General features: G+C 37.7%; 1 protein-coding gene across 3 annotated transcripts in view; it reads right to left on the bottom strand.

The window, feature by feature from the left end:
- Positions 1 to 18,118, bottom strand: part of KPNA1 (karyopherin subunit alpha 1) — a 101,788-nt gene that overhangs the window by 25,296 nt on the left and 58,374 nt on the right. For all 3 annotated transcript variants that reach the window (XM_017858199.1, XM_017858197.1, XM_017858198.1), the window contains 6 exons: positions 16,654 to 16,753; positions 14,238 to 14,332; positions 6,886 to 7,017; positions 4,651 to 4,739; positions 4,228 to 4,327; positions 2,137 to 2,300 (listed from right to left, as the gene is read on the bottom strand). In XM_017858199.1, the coding sequence (XP_017713688.1) occupies positions 2,137 to 2,300; positions 4,228 to 4,327; positions 4,651 to 4,739; positions 6,886 to 7,017; positions 14,238 to 14,332; positions 16,654 to 16,753 (680 nt within the window). The remainder of the gene's footprint in view (positions 1 to 2,136; positions 2,301 to 4,227; positions 4,328 to 4,650; positions 4,740 to 6,885; positions 7,018 to 14,237; positions 14,333 to 16,653; positions 16,754 to 18,118) is intronic.

Here is an 18,118-nt window from a genome sequence, read left to right as displayed (position 1 = left end):
TATCATACTGAATGGGCAAAAACTGGAAGCATTCCCTTTGAAAACTGAACAAGATAAGAATGCCCTCTCTCACCACTCCTATTCAACATAGTGTTGAAAGTTCTGGCCAGGGCAATCAGGCAAGAGAAAGAAATAAAGAGTATTCAATTAGGAAAAGGGGAAGTCAAATTTTACCTGTTTGCAGATGACATGATTGTATATTTAGAAAACCCCATCATCTCAGTCCAAAATCTCCTTAAGCTGATAAGCAACTTCAGCAAAGTCTCAGGATACAAAATCAATGTGCAAAAATCACAAGCATTCCTATGACAAAGGGCTAATATCCAGAATCTACAAAGAAATTAAACTAATTTACAAGAAAAAACAACCCCTCAAAAAGTGGGCAAAGGATATAAATAGACATTTCTCATAAAAGACTTTAATGCAGCCAACAGACACATGAAAAAATGCTCATGATCACTGGTCATCAGAGAAATACAAATCAAAACCACAATGAGATACTATCTCACGTCAGTTAGAATGGCAATCATTAAAAAGTCAGGAAACAAGAGATGCTGGAGAGGATGTAAAGAAACAGGAACGCTTTTACACTGTTGGTGAGTGTAAATTAAGTTCAACCATTGTGGAAGACAGTGTGGCCATTCCTCAAGGATCTAGAACAAGAAATACCATTTGACGCAGTGATCCCATTACTGGGTATATACCCAAAGGATTATAAATCATGCTACAACAAAGACACATGCATGTTTATTGCAGCACTATTCACAACAGCAAAGACTTGGAACCAACCCAAATGTCCATCAATGATAGACTGGACTGAGAAAATGTGGCACATATATACCATGGAATACTATGCAGCCATAAAAAAGGATGAGTTCATATCCTTTGCAGGGACATGGATGAAGCTGGAAACCATCATTCTGACTAAACTATCACAAGGACAGAAAACCAAACACTGAATGTTCTCACTCATAGGTGGGAACTGAACGATGAGAACACTTGGACACAGGGCAGGGAACATCACACACCGGGGCCTGTCTTGGAGTGGGGAGCAGGCGGAGGGATAGCATTAAGAGAAATACCTAATGTAAATGACAAGTTAATTGTATGTAAATTGTATTACATTTACCTAATGTAAATGACAAGGTGACTTCTAGGGTGATTCGCTCTTCTAAAGATGAAGCAGCAAGTACCTAAGTGGCATTTCCATCTTTGGCAATGTTGTCAGCAAATCAACATGGTACATATGTATACCTATGTAACAAACCTGCATGTTGTGCACATTTACCCTAGAACTTAAAGTATTTTTTAAAAAGCCAAAAAAAAAAACGAAATGGCTAAAATATATAGTAGTCTAGTGACTGAAGAATACAAAGGATTACTGCCCAGATTTTGAATGATGTTCTTCAGACTCCTGCAGCATCATACTGTCATTAATTCACATTAGCACGACATTACTGATCTGCATCCAGTCTGTAGCCTGCTATAATCCCAGAGTTTTGTATTTTGTATTAATACATTATAACTATCTAATCTATTCCAAATGCCATGTTTGAGACAATGTCTCCTTGCATCTACTTTCTACTTTGAATTTCCCATGGCTTGTAACTATACCATTTCTCCATTATGTTATCACTTTCATTTTTTTCTTCTGCAGTATCTAAAAATTTGATTATTACAGTCTCATATTATTTGTCACGAGTAAATCTTCCACTTCGTTATCAAAAGCATCACAGACATGATAAAGCAAAATAAGATTAAATTTCTGATACTTGTCTAAAATAAGCTCCAAATGAGACAGACAGATAAGGAATGACTATTTTAGTGGCAGTATGCCTTCTGATGTCCAGTGGTTGATCTCAGGTCATCCAGTATGAGCCTGCAACTACACATATTCGAGTTTTCCCAATGTTTCTGCTAAAGGCCTGCTAACAGCAGAGGAATAAGAGGTTCTCTATAAACCTCAATGAAGCAAGACAAACGGATCTGACATCAACATAAACAAGTAACAAAAACAGTAGCCCAAAGCACAATAAATCAATTATCATGTACAATCAATTAATATTTAAGTATTAGCAGCTAGAAAACTAGTACCAAGGGGAAAAAAGTGGACACACTTTCTAAAAGATATCTTACATCAGCAGTTCCACAAGTCTCCTACATACTCCCGCATCGATGACTGCTTGAATTTTATCATTGGGTCCATCTGATAGATATGAGAGGGCCCAGCAGGCATCAGCCAGTACATCAGTGTCACTGACAAACAGCAACCAGGAAAGCACATTCAGACATGGAGAAACCTGTAAAAGGAAAATGATGATTATGAAATTTAATAGACTAAAAGCCAGAAGTGAAGTGAGATACTCAAGAAGGCAACCAGGCATATACTTGGTGACTTCTAGGGTGATTTGCTCTTCTAAAGATGAAGCAGCAAGTACCTAAGTGGCATTTCCATCTTTGGCAATGTTGTCAGTAATCTTGCACTAATCTGTAGTCAAAGCCCAAGGAAAATAATTTCAGAGAGCAAAGTTTTATATACATCAATTCTTGGAGTGAGATTCCCTGTCAAAACACAATCTTTGTGGACCAAATAGGTAAAGGAACTTTCACAAATGCGCAAGCTATAAAATTCTGTATTTCAGATACTTTGTTATAGACCAAAATGCTAAGGTTTTAAGATGAATTCAGTGAAATATGATTCCAAATTAAAACAACTACAAAAAAACCCGTTTACTTTAATATCCAGAATCTGCAAGAAATTCAAATCTAACAAAACAATCCCATCAAAAGTGGGCTAAGGACACAAACAGACAATTCTCAAAAGAAGATATACAAACAGCCAACAAACATATTAAAAAATGCAGCCAGGCACGGTGGCTCATGCCTGTAATCCCAGCACTTTGGAAGGCTGAGGTGGGTGGATCACCTGAGGTCAGGAGTTCAAGACCAACCTGACCAAGATGGTGAAATCCAGTCTCTACTAAAAATACAAATATTAGCTGGACGTGGTGGTATGCGCCTGTAATCCCAGCTATTCGGGAAGCTGAGGCAGGAGAATCACTTGAACCCAGGAGGTGGAGGCTGCAGTGTGCCGAGACCGTACCAGTGCACTATAAGCCTGGGCAATAAGAGCAAAACTCTGTCTCAAAACACCAAAAAACAAAGAAGAAAAATAGACATTGGCATGAATGTGGTGAAAAGGGAACACTTTACACTGTTGCTGGGAATGTAAACCAGTAATGTAAACCAGTAATGTAAACCAGTAAAACCATAATGGAAAACAGTGTGGAGATTCCTTAAAGAACTAAAAGTAGATCTACCATTTGATGCCCAATCCCATTCCTAGGTATCTACCCAGAGGAAAAGAAGTCATTATACGAAAAAGATACTTGTACACACAGGTTTATAGCAGCACAATTCACAATTGCAAATGCACAGAACCAGCCCAAATGCCCATCAATCAACAAGTAGATAAAGAAAATGTGATATATATACCATAGACTACTACTCAGCCACAAAAAGGAACAAAACAATGGCATTTGCAGCAACCTGGATCGAACTGGAGACCATTATTCTAAGTAAATTAACTCAGGACTGGAAAACCAAACATCAGATATTCTCATTCATTAAGTGGGAGCTAAGCTACGAGGACGCAAAAGCGTAAGAATGATACAATGGACTTTGGGGACTCAGGGAGAAAGGATCGGAGGTGGGTGAGAAATAAAAGACTACACACTGGGTACAGTATATATTGCTTGGGTGATGGGTGCACCAAAATATCAGAAATCACCACTCAACAGGTAACTCATGTACCTAAACGCCACCTGTTCCCCAAAAACCTATTGAAAAAAAAAAAGAATCTCATGGACTCCCAGAGAACTCACAGAACACACTTTGAGAACCACTGTTTTAAGAGAACTGAAAGGATAGTCTCTTAATACAGTATACTAATTGTATGCAGCCTAATTTCAATAAGCTTTACAAATTCTTCCTTCATGCTATGCTTTATTTGCAGTCCATTCGAAAATGTGCACCTTCAAGCTATGCTTTAAATTTGCTTTTAAATAATAGAGAACCAACAAAACAACAACACTGTTTCTCCAAAACAGATAAAATTCTAACATTTTAAATTTTAACAAAAATTATCTTTCTGTTCACCTTACTATTGGTTGCTATATTCTTTTAATTGTATTTTTTCTGCCAATGTCCCAAAAGCATAGTCCTTACCTTTGCAAATTCTGGAGGTGGACTTTTCCCTCTACAGAGATTAGACAAAGCCCATACTGCATTCCGGGTCATGGTCAGGCGGTTTTGCTTTGAAAATAACCTACAAGCACGATGGTATAATAATAAACTATATAACAAACAGTGATTATCTGATGACATAAATACTAAATAATAATACTTTTGATAAAGAGATGTCTTCAGACAGCTTTTCTCCAGAACATTAAAACTTCATTAATTCTGATGCAAGTAATTCAGAATTTTGGCATGGAAAAAGATAGGGTGCTGGAGGAAATGATCTATACAAGAAAATATCTGGAATAAAAAATAACACTAGAAAATCCAAAATGATTTCTAAAGATGTAATGCTTTCTGAGGAATCTCTTACATTTTATTCTCAAAAGGAAGAAGGAAGAAGAAACTTACTGCAAAAGAGGGGGAAGGATATTGCAGTCTAAGACATAGTCCCTGCACATGGTACTATCTCCAGCAATGTTGCCAAGAGCCCAGACTGCCTGTGAAAGAATCATTCATTAATAAAGGTTTAATTGCTTCATAATTCTTTCAGATGCCAGTATATCACAGTAACACGTTCATTGGGGAGTCAAATGAAATAGTTGTAGGATTGGGGGAGGAAGATAAGTAATATCCAAAACTATACAATAAACAGAGGTTTTCAGTTTATTAAAGGAAAGAACTAATTCTTTTTTGTTTGTTTTTGTTTTTTGAGGCAGAGTCTCGCTCTGTCACCCCGTCTGGAGTGCAACACAGTGAAACCCCATCTCTACTAAAAATACAAAAAGCCGGGTGTGGTGGCAGGCGCCTGTAATCCCAGCTACTCGAGAGGCTGAGGCACGAAAATTGCTTGAACCTGAGAGACAGAGTTGCAGTGAGCTGCAATTGGGCCAATGCACTCCAGCCTGGGTGACAGAGATTGTAAGACAAAGGGAGGGAGGAAGGAAGGAAGGAAGGAAGGAAGGAAGGAAGGAAGGGAGGAGGATGAGGAGAGAGAGGGAGGAGGGGAGAGGCGGCGCCGGTGGGCCTCAAGCCTGTAATCCCAGCCACTTTGGAGGCGAGACGGGCGGATCACTGAGGTCAGGAGATCGAGACTCATCTGCTAACACGGTGAAACCCCATTTACAAAAATACAAAAAACTAGCCGGCGAGGTGGCGGGCGCGTTAGTCCCAGCTACTCGGAGGCTGAGGCAGGAGAATGGCGTAACCAGGAGGCGGAGCTTGCAAGTGAGCTGAGTCGGCACTGCACTCCAGCCTGGGCTGATCAGGAGCGAGACTCCGTCTCAACAAAGGAAAAGGAAAAAGGAAAAAGGAGAAAGGAGAAAGGAGAGGAAAGGAAAAGGGAGAAGGGAGAAGGGAGAAAGGGAGAAGGAGAAGGGAGAAGGAGAGGAAAGGAAAAGGGAGAAGGAGAGGAGAAGGGAGAAGGGAGAAGGGAGAAGGGGAGAAGGGAGAGGGAGAAGGGAGAAGGGAGAGGGAGAAGGGAGAAGGAGAAGAGGGAAGGGAAGGGAAGGGTAAGGAGAAAGAGAGAAAGAGAAAGAGAAAGAGAAAGAAAGAGAAGAGAGAGAAAGAAAGAAAAGAAAAAAGAAAAGAAAAAGCCAAAAAAGGAAAGAAGAAAAAGAGAAAGAGAATTTTCCTTGCTTACATAAGAAAACAGTGAAGCAAAAAGATTTGTTTTCTGTACGCCTTTCTGCCCAAAAGTAGCAAGACTACCCACTTCTTTTTTTTGAGATTAGGTCTCGTCTGTTACGAGCTGGAGTACTACGGTGGTGTGATCTCGGCTCACTGGCAGCCTCCACCTTCCTGGAGCTCAAGTGAACCCTCCCACCTCAGCCTCTCAAGCAGCTGGGACACCAGGCAGTGTGCCACCATGGCCACCTACTTTAATTTTCTGTAGAGATGGGGTTTCACCATGGTGCCCTGGCTGGTCTCGAGCTCCGGGCTCAAGCAATCCTGCCCACCTCAGCCCCAAAGTGCTGGAATTACAGGCATGAGCCACAGCAACTGGTCTACTTTCAACACTTGAAATTCTATCCAAGAAAAAACCTCTATCAGTAACTGCTTACATGGTCTATAAAAAGAACATATACCATATGGGCCTTTTTAAAGAATGTCAGTTTGGAAGGGGAAGATTTATTTTGTGGTCTAAAAGAAATTCTGCCCGCTACAGTCCACTAAGAAATTTCTATTTGACTAAGACTAAATTTCTAGAACACTCCCTTGTGACAATCCAAGATTACCAAAGCCAACTGGCAAAACTCAGCCCCCTTATTATGAATGAAGGGAAATACTGGTTTTTTTTTTTTTTTTTTTTTTTTTTTTTTTTTTTTTTTGAGATGGAGTCTTGCTCTCGTCGCCCAAACTGGAGGGCAATGACACGATCTTGGCTCACTGCAAACTCCGCCTCTCGGGTTCAAGTAATTCTCCTGCCTCAGCCTCCCAAGTAGCTGGGATTACAGACACGCACCACCACGCCCAGCTAATTTTTGTATTTTTAGTAGAGACAGGATTTCACCATGTTGACTAGGCTGGTCTCGAACTCCTTGTGATCCACCCACCTCGGCCTCCCAAAATGCTGGAATTACAGGCATGAGCGACGTGCCCAGCTGAAAAATTTCTTTCACCTGCTTTTTTTTGTTTCATTTTTACCTGTTCCTGGACATCTTCAAACTCTGAGCTGAGCAACTCTATGAAGATAGGCACAGCTCCTGCCTGAATCACAATCCGGGTCTGAAGAGAATTTCCTGAAGCAATATTTGTCAGTACCCAAGCTGATTCAAACTATAAAGATAAAAACAATTTTCATTATCATTTTAGAATGTAAAAGCTTGTTTACTTACAACAGTAACATTTTCTGTACATGAAAAAAAGATTCTGAGATCATTATTTGCATATAACCTATCAGTTGAGTACTATATTAATTTTAAAAGAACAACCAGAAGAGACACCTCAACCTAGAAGAATATTCAGGGTGTCTAAAATTTCAGTTCAAGAAAGAGTAAACATGACACCATAAAAAGAATGAGGGAGTGTTACAGATGCTGATATGGGATGATCTCCCAAGATATACATGAAAACAAAATGCAAACAGTGTACATTAATATGGCATTATACCATATTTTCTAAAAGCGTTAAAAAGGAATACATGCATTAATTTACTTATTGCACAGATTATCTCTAGAAGGAGTTATAGGAAACTAAATACTTGTTGCCTGCATGGAAAGGTCATGGTAACTAGGGAACAAGGATGAAAAAGACACTTTTCACTGGAAAGCCTTATATGCCTTTTAACCTGTACCATGTATGTTATCTAATTAAAAAAAAAAGATTTACAAACTTCTGTAGAATGGGTAAAGTCAAATGGGGAGAGAATGTTAGTGTGAAACATAAAATATAGGCACAGTGAAAAAGGCAAAAGGTATCAAATGTTAGGTAGGTGAAAGGAGTTAACAGCACATAATGAAAAGAAATGACAACTTCAAAGCATAAGAGCTTCCAATAAATAAGAGGGCTCCAAACCAAAATACAGAGACAGGACTTTCTGGGCATTCTTAATAGGGAGGGAAAACTGAAGGTAAATGGACTAAAGGTTGATATAGCACTGGTAAACAGAAGATATAAAGGAAATTATGGCCAACAAAAAATACAGCATACTACACTAAAATCTATCTCTAACACTAACTTGACTCTTTAGCCTAATATTGAGAAATCCAATAATGTACTCTATTTAGTTAAGAATTCTTAATTACATTTCAGGTTGTTTCTTCCTCCATTCTGTCTTCTATTTAATAAAGCACATACACACAAAAAAGAAAAATTCCATGGTATGTCCTTTAAATCAGAGACAATAACAAGTCATCATCAAATGACCTGTGATTCTTCTAAGCTTCCAGATTAACTAAAAAGGTAGCTGTCAGGTAGAAAACTAAATTCATTAATCTTTGGGAATAGAGGAAGACAGAGGAAATGGGCAATCTGATCAAATCACGTTCAAAGCTATGCTAATGATACAAAATTCATAGCAGAAGACACATAACCAGTGGATGTTCCAAAGAAAACTATAAAAGTGACACACATGAGTGAGGTAAGGTGGTTTAGCAGCAGCAGGGAGGCCCAGAGTAGGAGCACTTCAGTTAAAGAGCCCGTATCTGGTCACTTTTGTTATAACAAAATTCTGGAGACTTGCAGATTAAACCCCAGGTACCATGAAATAAAAATTCTTCCCACATTTATCCCTGTGATTAAATTACTAATGAAAACAACACTCAGACCCTTTCAGTACGTCTGAATTAAAACTTGACACTTGTACTGTACTTTATATTTTCTTTTTCTGAGATGGAGTCTCGCTCTTGTTGCCCAGGCTCGAGTGCAATGGTGCATTCTCAGCTCACTGCAACCTCTGCCTCCCAGATTCAAGTGATTCTCCTGCCTCAGCCTCCCAAGTAGCTGGGATTACAGGCATGTGCCATCACACCCGGCTAATTTTTGTATTTTTAGTAGAGACAAGGTTTCATCATATAGGTCAGGCTGGTCTTGAACTCCTGACCTCAAGTCATCCTCCCATCTAGGCCTCCCAAAGTGCTGGGATTACAGGTGTGATCCCGGCCACTTTATATTTTCAAAGTACTGTTCACATACTCGCAGATGATCCCTACGACAACCCAGAGATGTAAGGTATCTGGCTTTTCTTGTGTACAAATCAGGAAACTATCCAAAAAAAATCCAACAATTTGACTAATGATTCGAGTAATGTTACACAATCCAAGACAAGGACTGTTACAGTCTCCTAATCTAATACCTTATGAAGCCCAGTCATAGTTTCCTGAAACATAATGCTGAACCAAAAATATTTCAATTGCTTGTAGTTTGGATATCTAGTGCAAGAAATTTTAAATAACAGTATGCCAGATTATTTATACTAAAAAAGAAAAAACAAGTTCACCTAAAATGTAGTTTCTTTTGCTTACTAGGAAAATTAATTTGTAAACCAGAGTCATATGATGTAAGTATAAAAGCAAACTGTCCCACCACAAGGCAGGCTCAAAGTTCAATAAACAGTCATCAGATACTGCAAACATCAAGTCAAATAAAAGGAAACTGTAAGGAAAAGTAATCTGGAAAAAAAATAAGATCAGAATACATACCATCTGTATAAAAGAAAAAGATTACAGTGAGATTTGGATGCAAAGAAATTATAATTATAACCTGGGTACATAGGGATATAGTACAGAGTTATTGGTGAGAAAAAATTACTTAGAATACTAATTGGTGCCAGCATTCAAACTGCTATTTTGAGTTTAGCACCAAAGATCTCAGGGGAAATGAGGGAGAATTCCAGAAGCTACACAAGTTAATAAAATAGAAAAGCAAAACAATTCAAGTGACAATGACTAAGAAAATGAAAAATAAGTGAATAACAGCCTGAATACAGATAGTAAAAAGAGAGAGAAATTATTACATCTTAGCAAAAGAATAACATGCCAGTTATGCTCATCACTAAGTAGTACACAATGATGATAACCTCTGAATGCAATTCAGGAATGAAAATCAAGAACAGTTTTGCTATTACTGGGGACAGAAGTAAATGGGTAACTCTAACAAGAGGACCACTGAAAATACAATCATATTCATGCATTAACAAGGCAATAAAAACAAACAGGGTGCTGATTACTTTGCTGTTTTCACTTTGTGAAAGCTAATCAAGCTGTATTTGTGAAATTTTCTACACCCATCTATACATGTGTGATATATATGTATGTTTATGCATGTATCCATATATGTATGGGGGGGAGTAAAAAACAGAATTTCCGAGTATAGGTCTGTCTCTATTAATGTTAGAAGAAGTAACTGTTAAACATATTTAAGAATATGCTTTTTAAAAATTAGATGTACTTTAAACTACATAACTTCCCTTTCATCATAGTCTGTAATTTAAAGCTATACTCCACTGAGATTTGCAATCTATTTTTGTTTTTGTTTTTTTCTAAATGTTTCAGCCTTGGGTACTAGATTAGAATTTAACAAGAAATAGTTGTGAAATGGGAAAGCCTAGAATTGATGGCAAACACATATGCATAAAGTGATGATAGAAACAGCCAAAGAAATTAATTAAAGTAAGCAACTCTACTACGAGGAAATCATTAACCTGGGAAAAAAAAAATCTAAGAAATGGTATTGCCTGAAGTAACAAATGGTGGCCAAATAAAATTTTCACTTCTTTTGTTGTTTTAAACTATTATATTCTTAATATCCAAGAATGGCACCATACAAGGAAACAAGCTATCACGCAGCTGTAACTACTTATAAACTGTAATTCCACTCATTATTTTTCACTGTCCCGAACTCACTAAATAAGGCTACAACTGAAATCTGCACACTGAAGGTTTGATGTTTTCTCTCTTCCCTTTCTTAGTCTCTACCTTCTGGCGCTCAGTTCCTTAAATAAGGAAAATGAGAATCCAAAGCTGAAGTACTTCTGACCTCCTATCAAGTTTCCCACTCCAGGTTGAGGTACGCCTGGTTCCCTTTCTCCATTTGGATCAGGACTCTGTTGCTGGCCACTTTGCCGGTTCCACTCTGGTTCCTAGCAAATGCCAGGCTCACCTGGAGAGCAAGTGAAAAGAAAGGCTCACATCAGAAAAATAAACCCAGATTGCAAACTCTGCAGAGAACACTGCCTGAGTCATCTGAGCAACTTTCCAGGAAAGGCAGAGAGATCAATGAAGATGGGAAAAGACACAGGAGGATGAAGGCTTACTGCAGTTTATCACATTAAGCTTTTAGAGGGGACAAGAAAGGCAGAAAAGGGGAAACTAAGCCAATGTAATTCAAATTTACAATGTTTCAAGGATTATCTGTCTAATATTTGGAAACAGAAGGCAATATATTTATTTCTAGCTATTTTTATAAGCTTCTATAAGAAAGTTTGGGAATGCCACATCTCAGCATTGCAAAGGACAGTACAAAGATACTGGGCCTGGACTCACAAGAACCAACAAAGTAGGCTCACAGACCATGCCATAAACAAGACCAGTCTCATGACAAGGGCTCAAGTCTATTTGAGACCTAGATTTCACTGAGCTTGAGAATGCTCTTAGCTAAAAGGCATTGTTTGCTTCCAAAATCCTAGATTCCACCCATGTTCACCTTCAGTACCTGGGCAGCAATGCTCAAAGCAGGTACTTTTATCTCCCTGGTTTGAGGTACCTTACTGACTTGGGAAGCCAGAAAGAACATAAAAAGACCCTTCACTAGGATTCACAGTTCTTTATCTATGGAATGAAGAAATTAAGTTTGTTCACAAGATTTATTAGTGAGCTGAGCCATCAAATTTCCTCTTGGCACCACACAGTATGACACTCCTTCTGGAACAGAAATGACAAAAGCCCTATTCCAAAGCTGCACTATTCAACTTTTAGTAAGCAGGTAAAAGTATCAGGGATAGCTTACATCTGTGTGCTCTCCAAGAAGACAAAGGAAGGAGTAACCTCCAAGCTTCCCAGAGCATGTCTAATTATTTGAAAACATGGCAGAGCAACAAGTCTCCTGGCTTTAAGGTCTCTCTCAATATACTTGCCCTTCTTGCTTCTAGGTGGCCAAAGGTCCCCACTATTCACAGTGGAGAAAGAACACCATGGTGTCCTTAAATGTGCACATAAAAAAGCTAGAGATGGCCCTTAGATAACAAACAGGTTGGTTATTTCTCAGTCTTAGGACAGCTAAGACTATCCTCATAAAATCATGAGGTTATCACTTCCAGAGGAATCATTCTGCAATATTTCAGCCTAATTATTAGTTTGCACAAGGGTGGAATCTGGGAGTTTACGTAGAAGCAAATTAGAGATTTCTGAAGGCTTTCATCTTCAGGTGTGTTAAAATACAAGTTCCACAATTACAGAGTAATGAATTAAAAAAAGATGTAGAATGTCTTAGCCAGAAGAGGGCACTGTCTGAGAATGTACTTGTACTTTTTAAGGAGTACAAGGGAATGCAGAGATGTGGAAAGATCCACTTCTCCGACTGTTTTCATTTTAGATCTGAAAGGTTATATACCATCTATCTTTAATGCATAGAAGAACTAGACTTCCACAACCACCTAATAAAAACTGCCAGATCAAGGAGTAAATTCAGTATCTCTCATCTACTCTCATTCCCAGAGACAGGATAGAAACACTTTTTTCAGCATGAACAAAGTAATTTTCCCTACCTCCCTCTTCCTACAAAGCATTTCAAATAATAAACTGCAGTAAGGTTCCTCATTTGGTCCCTCTGGTTCTTGGCAGGTTGCTTAGGGGATCAGGCTCTGTTCTCTGCAGTGTTGGTTGTCTGGATTTCCTTTTTTCCTGAGAAAAGTCTCTCTCTTCCCTTGCTCTCAGGGTGAACGTGATTATTTTTCAGGTGTCTGATGATCCTGGCCTTAGATGGGGACCAGAATTACAATCCAGGAGGCAGCTAGCAAAACAGAACCTTAATTCAAATGAGCATGGGAACTGGTAAATGTCAAACTGGAGAAGAAAAACTGATGGGACATTGAAGTACTCTACCTTTTCTGGATTTCTTGTTTTTCCTCTGGAAGGAACTCATCACCGCAACAAAGAGTGTAAAACAAAGAGAAAGAAAGGATAGGAGGAAAGGAGAGAAAACATCAAAGCAAATCATCAAGTTGTATGAATAATCTATAATGGTGTGGACAGTAAGGAACCTGGGGACAAGAGCTATCATTTACAAAAATGCCCCAGTGTCTACATGGTTCCAGTCTCAGAGTAAAGAACAGCACACAAGGGATGGGGATATCTTTATGATTAACTAGTTTTGGCCAATATTTTCTTAGAAAGATAATCCCATTTTGTGAACAACTTGGCATCTAACCAATTTTTGTAGTTGCATAGTTTCAAGGTCCAAGCCTTTGAGATTAGATCCTACAGGTGAGAATTTAGGGATCACCATGTATTCGTTACTAATAAAGGCACTGACTCAGTTGGTTACTCCAGGGAAGTTTACTAAAAAATCACCAGTTTACTAAAAACCCAACTTTATCCGGGGGGGGTAAAAATAGTATTTTAGAATTTCTAGATAACTTCAAGGTGACAGTCAGCTGACTGTTGGTTTCTTTGCTTATGAAAATTACTGAATTCTTGGCTGGGCACAGTGGTTCACACCTATAATCCCAGCACTTTTGAGGCCAAGCAGGTGGATCACTTGAGGTCAGGAGTTCGAGATCAGACTGGCCAACATGGCAAAATCGCGTCTCTACTAATAATACAAAACTCAGTCGGACGTGGTGGCGGCCGCCTGTAATCCCAGCTTTATGGGAGGCTGAGGCAGGAGAATCACTTGAATCTGGGAGATGGAATTTGCAGTGAGCTGAGATCTTGCCACTGCACTCCAGCACCAGCGACAGAGCAAGACTCTGTCTCAAGAAAAAGAAGAAGAAAAAAACCCAAAATTCTGAATCCAGAGATTACAAAATTTCCTCTTGGAATCTCTTATATAGTAGAGTACTGAAAGCCTAAATTGACACAGCAATAAGGACACAGATTCCCGACAAGGTTATCTCCTTATCGGCTTTTTGTGGGGTGGAGGAAGAATTAATTAGGAACAGATTTGGGAATTAATGAGACTCTGATCCTAGCCCATGTTACACCATCCTGAGAAAGTCACCAAGTATCATCTAAAACTCCCTCAAAACTAAAGTTTATGTAGCCCACACTTAGGTTCCTAGCTGTAATGGCTCCTCTGCTGTAAACATTTTCCTATCAGAGAAGTATTATCCACAATCAAAAAACATTTTAAACAATTAAAAATGACAAGAATTATGAAGAGTATAACAAAGGCCTACATGTTAACTAAGCTATAAAAGCAGCTTGCAATGCAGTTGTCAGGAATATCATTATAAACAAACTTAATTCTTCATACAGATAAAATTAGTAACAAATTTGTGTACAAAATAAAATTTTCAAAGGGAATTAAGTTATGAGGCAATAAATAAAAATTATTCGCACCTGCAGTGTACAATTCTCTTTTCGTTTGAGGAACTCCACAAACCTGGCCACTACTCCTGGTGTGCTGATAACTTCATCAATAGGAGGGTTCGGTTCTGTTTCCCCATGAAATAAAAGAAAAAAAACAGTCCTTTGATTTCAATGCAAGAACTTGACACTCAAAACTCCTTAACATCCCTCCCTCCATTTACCATCTCTCATGTTCGAAATCTATCCAAAACAAATGAAATGTCAAATTGGGTTTATCACTTTGAGGACAGGGTAGTCTGAAAGGTCTCACAATGAAGACAAGTCTCAATATGGGAATAACGGATGGAAAGAATTCTTAAAAATTAAAATTACTGCATCCACTTTTTAGAAAACCTAGAAAGCAGGGGCCAAAAAAACCCTCAAAAGACCAATGTTACTGTTCTAGTATACTTCCTTCTAGCCTGTTTCCTATACATGGGTTTTAAGTCTAACTGCTCTTGTCTGTTGTAAATCGTCTTAAGGAACTGCATTACAAGATTCTCAGTAGGCCTGCAGAATTTAATTGTGTATCTGTAGGAGCTAGCAAGAATTTACGAAGACTGACTTGCCAACTTAATCTCACTTTCATTCATGATAATACAGTATCCTATAAATGATGTCACTCAATAAAAACTTACAAGGCAAATAGGAAGGAAATGTCATAGACAATCAGATTAATAACTTCAGTCAGAGACTGACAAAGTTACTGATAATATGCATGTGCCAATGCCAGAAAACCGGCAATGAGATCACCATACTACTAGGGAGACTCTTACCCAAGTCAATGGCCTTACTGAAAGAGATGATTAACAGTTCAATGTTAATTTGGAGAGGACTCTAATGACATGTCATTTACCTGGTTCAACATTTCTATTAACCACTCAGATAAACACAAAAAACAAATTTGATGATTACAATAAACTAGTTAATATGCTGAGTTACAGAAATAACACAGAAAAAGAACAACAATAAGTCAGAATAGGCAACAACAACAACAACAACAAACAGAAATAAAGCATCTAAGTTGTTTAAAACACAATTTTAAAAAATCTACATGACTTCACGAACAAAACCTACAACAGTTCATGAAGAAAAACACTAGGGAGTTTAGTTTGCTTAAAATTCAGTAAAATATTACTATGCCACAACTATCAAAATAACTAGCTACCTTGGACTACATTATCAAAATAGACATTCTTAGGGCAAAGAAGGTAACCTCTCACCATGACCTAAATTAATAACAACATATCTGAAATACTGGATTCTAGTTACCACATTTTTAAGAGTGATGCTGGCAAACTAGAATACATGCAGGAAGGTAGTAGAATGGTGAAAGCCCTTAAAAAAAAGCACATTACAGAAGAAAACCATTAGGTTTAGCATGTTGAAAGAGATAAGACTTTTTTTAAAGGGGTGAGGAAGTATACATTTCCTTCAAATATTTTTAATAAGCAGTCTGCAAAAGACAATTTTTTTTTTTGTCTATAGTGGTAGCTTTTTATTCCACTTAACCTCAAGGGATATATTAAATTTTTTTTAATCACCAATGACTCTAAACAACCATAAGTTAATACTGGAGGGTTTAAATATTTACTACCAACATTATAATCTGGTTCAGAATTCTTTTTACTTGCCCAGGTTGATAACAAATATCAGATTCCATTCTACACTAATTATACCAAAAAAAGTAACTACTGGCTGGGCGCAGTGGCTCATGCCTGTAATCCCAGCATTTTGGGAGGCAGAAGCAGACGGATCACGATGCCAGGAGATCGAGATCATCCTGGCCAACATGGTAAAAACCTATCTCTACTAAAAATACAAAAAAAAAAATACAAAAATTAGCTGGGCGTGGTGGCATGTAACTGTAATCCCAGCTACTCAGGAGGTTGAGGCAGAAGAATTGCTTGAACCAGGGAGTTGGAGATTGCAGTGAGCCGAGATTGTGCCCAGCCTGGTGACAGATCCGTCTCAAAAAAAAAAAAAAAAAAAAAAAAGTAATCACCCTGCCTAGCAGTAAATCCATTCTTAACTTTCAGTGGTAAATTGCTGACATTAAAATCAACAATCATGGCTCTTTCAAGGAATATTTTTAAAGTTACTCTATAAAAAAAAGTTAATCTCTCAATTTGAATTAACATGAGATACTGACTACTATTCTCCATAAGGTCTTTTATAAAATAACCTAAAAATGAAAATAATTTTGCTTTCTGATCCTAGTAAGATCCCACAAATACATAGGAAACTTAAAATTTGGGCATGGTTCACAATTACATGTATGTCTACATTTTTATCCTTTTATTGATAAATATACTCCAAAACAAATTATCTGTGGTATGAAAAACAGATTATGGGAAAGTAATTTTGTAGAGAGATGAAAAAATATACTCACATATTCATAGCTCACCTTTTGAAAGCAGTTTCCTGAATTTCTGTGTTGCTGAAAGCTGTTGCTCTGGGCTTTTGGAAAATATCATTTCAATCATGTCAGAAGTGATGACACCACCCTGGGATCACAAACAAAAAGAACATATAATACATTATCAACCTTAATTCAAAGGAAACAAAGATAACAGATATCATGGCCAAGTTATTAAGTTAATCATACTTTCCCAGAAGTTACACAAAGGTAGGACAATCTTTACATGTAGAAATGTGTAAGATGATTAATAATATAATGAAGCCATATTCTCTATCATTAAAAAGCTCACAGTAGAAACTAATCTTACTAGTAAATAATAAGACAAGGAGCTTATTGCTCTTCCCCTCCTTGTTCATCACATAGCTGGCTATTCTTTGTTATCAAAATTAAATGTTAAGTTTTAAAAGATGGCTTTTCAAGACCTCCAAGCCTAAAGCAGCCACTCTATCTCTACCACATCACCCTATTTCACTCCCAGCTATTTTTCTGTGTTCCTCCAGTATACTGTAACCTCCTTGTAAGCCCAAGACTCTGTCTGTCTTACCACTCTATCACACTGAGGGCTGGTGTACTGCAAATGCTCTGCAATATTTATTGAATGAGTATACAGAGTGGTCCTGTATAAATCTAGCCACTGACAAATTCAACAGCTGACTCTTAAACTTATTTAAAATTTATTTCTTGTTATATTAAAACTTTCCAGTTTCCCACTACCTCCTTGCTTTATTAGAATGTTTCCATTTCCCACCATAACTCATCCCCAGTATTAGCAGTTAATTTTCTTCTCAGGATTGATTGTCACAAAGAAACAAAGTTCTTATTTCATGAAGGGTAACAGTCAACAAGACGAATTGTGGGGAAAGCTGCACTAAGCTGCAAATGCTGGATGACTGGTAAGCAATATCTAAAAATCCTCATAGGGGAATATATGAAGCATTCTACTCAAGAATCAGAAAAGTATTTTCAAAATTGCAAGACTGATTCCTAAAGGTTTCTATATGATTTATGAATATGTTTGCATAAACACATTCGTATATATATATACATACACACACACTAAGCAAATATCTTTTTCTTCCCTCTCTTATCCTCTTATAGCAAGCTGTACTGACTTTACATCACACTATTTAAGTACTGTTAACTTTACATTATAATATTTAAGTCACAGGCTATCAAGGACAGGAGTGAACATCACCCAAAGATTTTGCATCCTCTTCTCAGAGTAACTACAGATATGCCTCAACTTACAATGAATGGGGTTATGCCCCACTAAATCCATCATAAGTTGAAAACATCATAAGTAAAAAACACACTTAATACACCCAACCTACCAAACTTCATTGCCTAGCCCACCTTAAATATGCTCAGAACATGTACATTAGCCTAAGCTGAACAAATGATCTAACACAAAGCCTATTTTATAATAAAGTGCTGACTATCTCATGTAATT

Source organism: Rhinopithecus bieti, unplaced genomic scaffold, assembly GCF_001698545.2.
Source record: "Rhinopithecus bieti isolate Rb0 unplaced genomic scaffold, ASM169854v2 scaffold_48450, whole genome shotgun sequence".
Classification (NCBI taxonomy): Eukaryota; Metazoa; Chordata; class Mammalia; order Primates; family Cercopithecidae; genus Rhinopithecus; species Rhinopithecus bieti.
The sequence above is the reverse complement of the archived record's forward strand: the minus strand, read 5'-3'. Positions and strand labels throughout refer to the sequence as shown.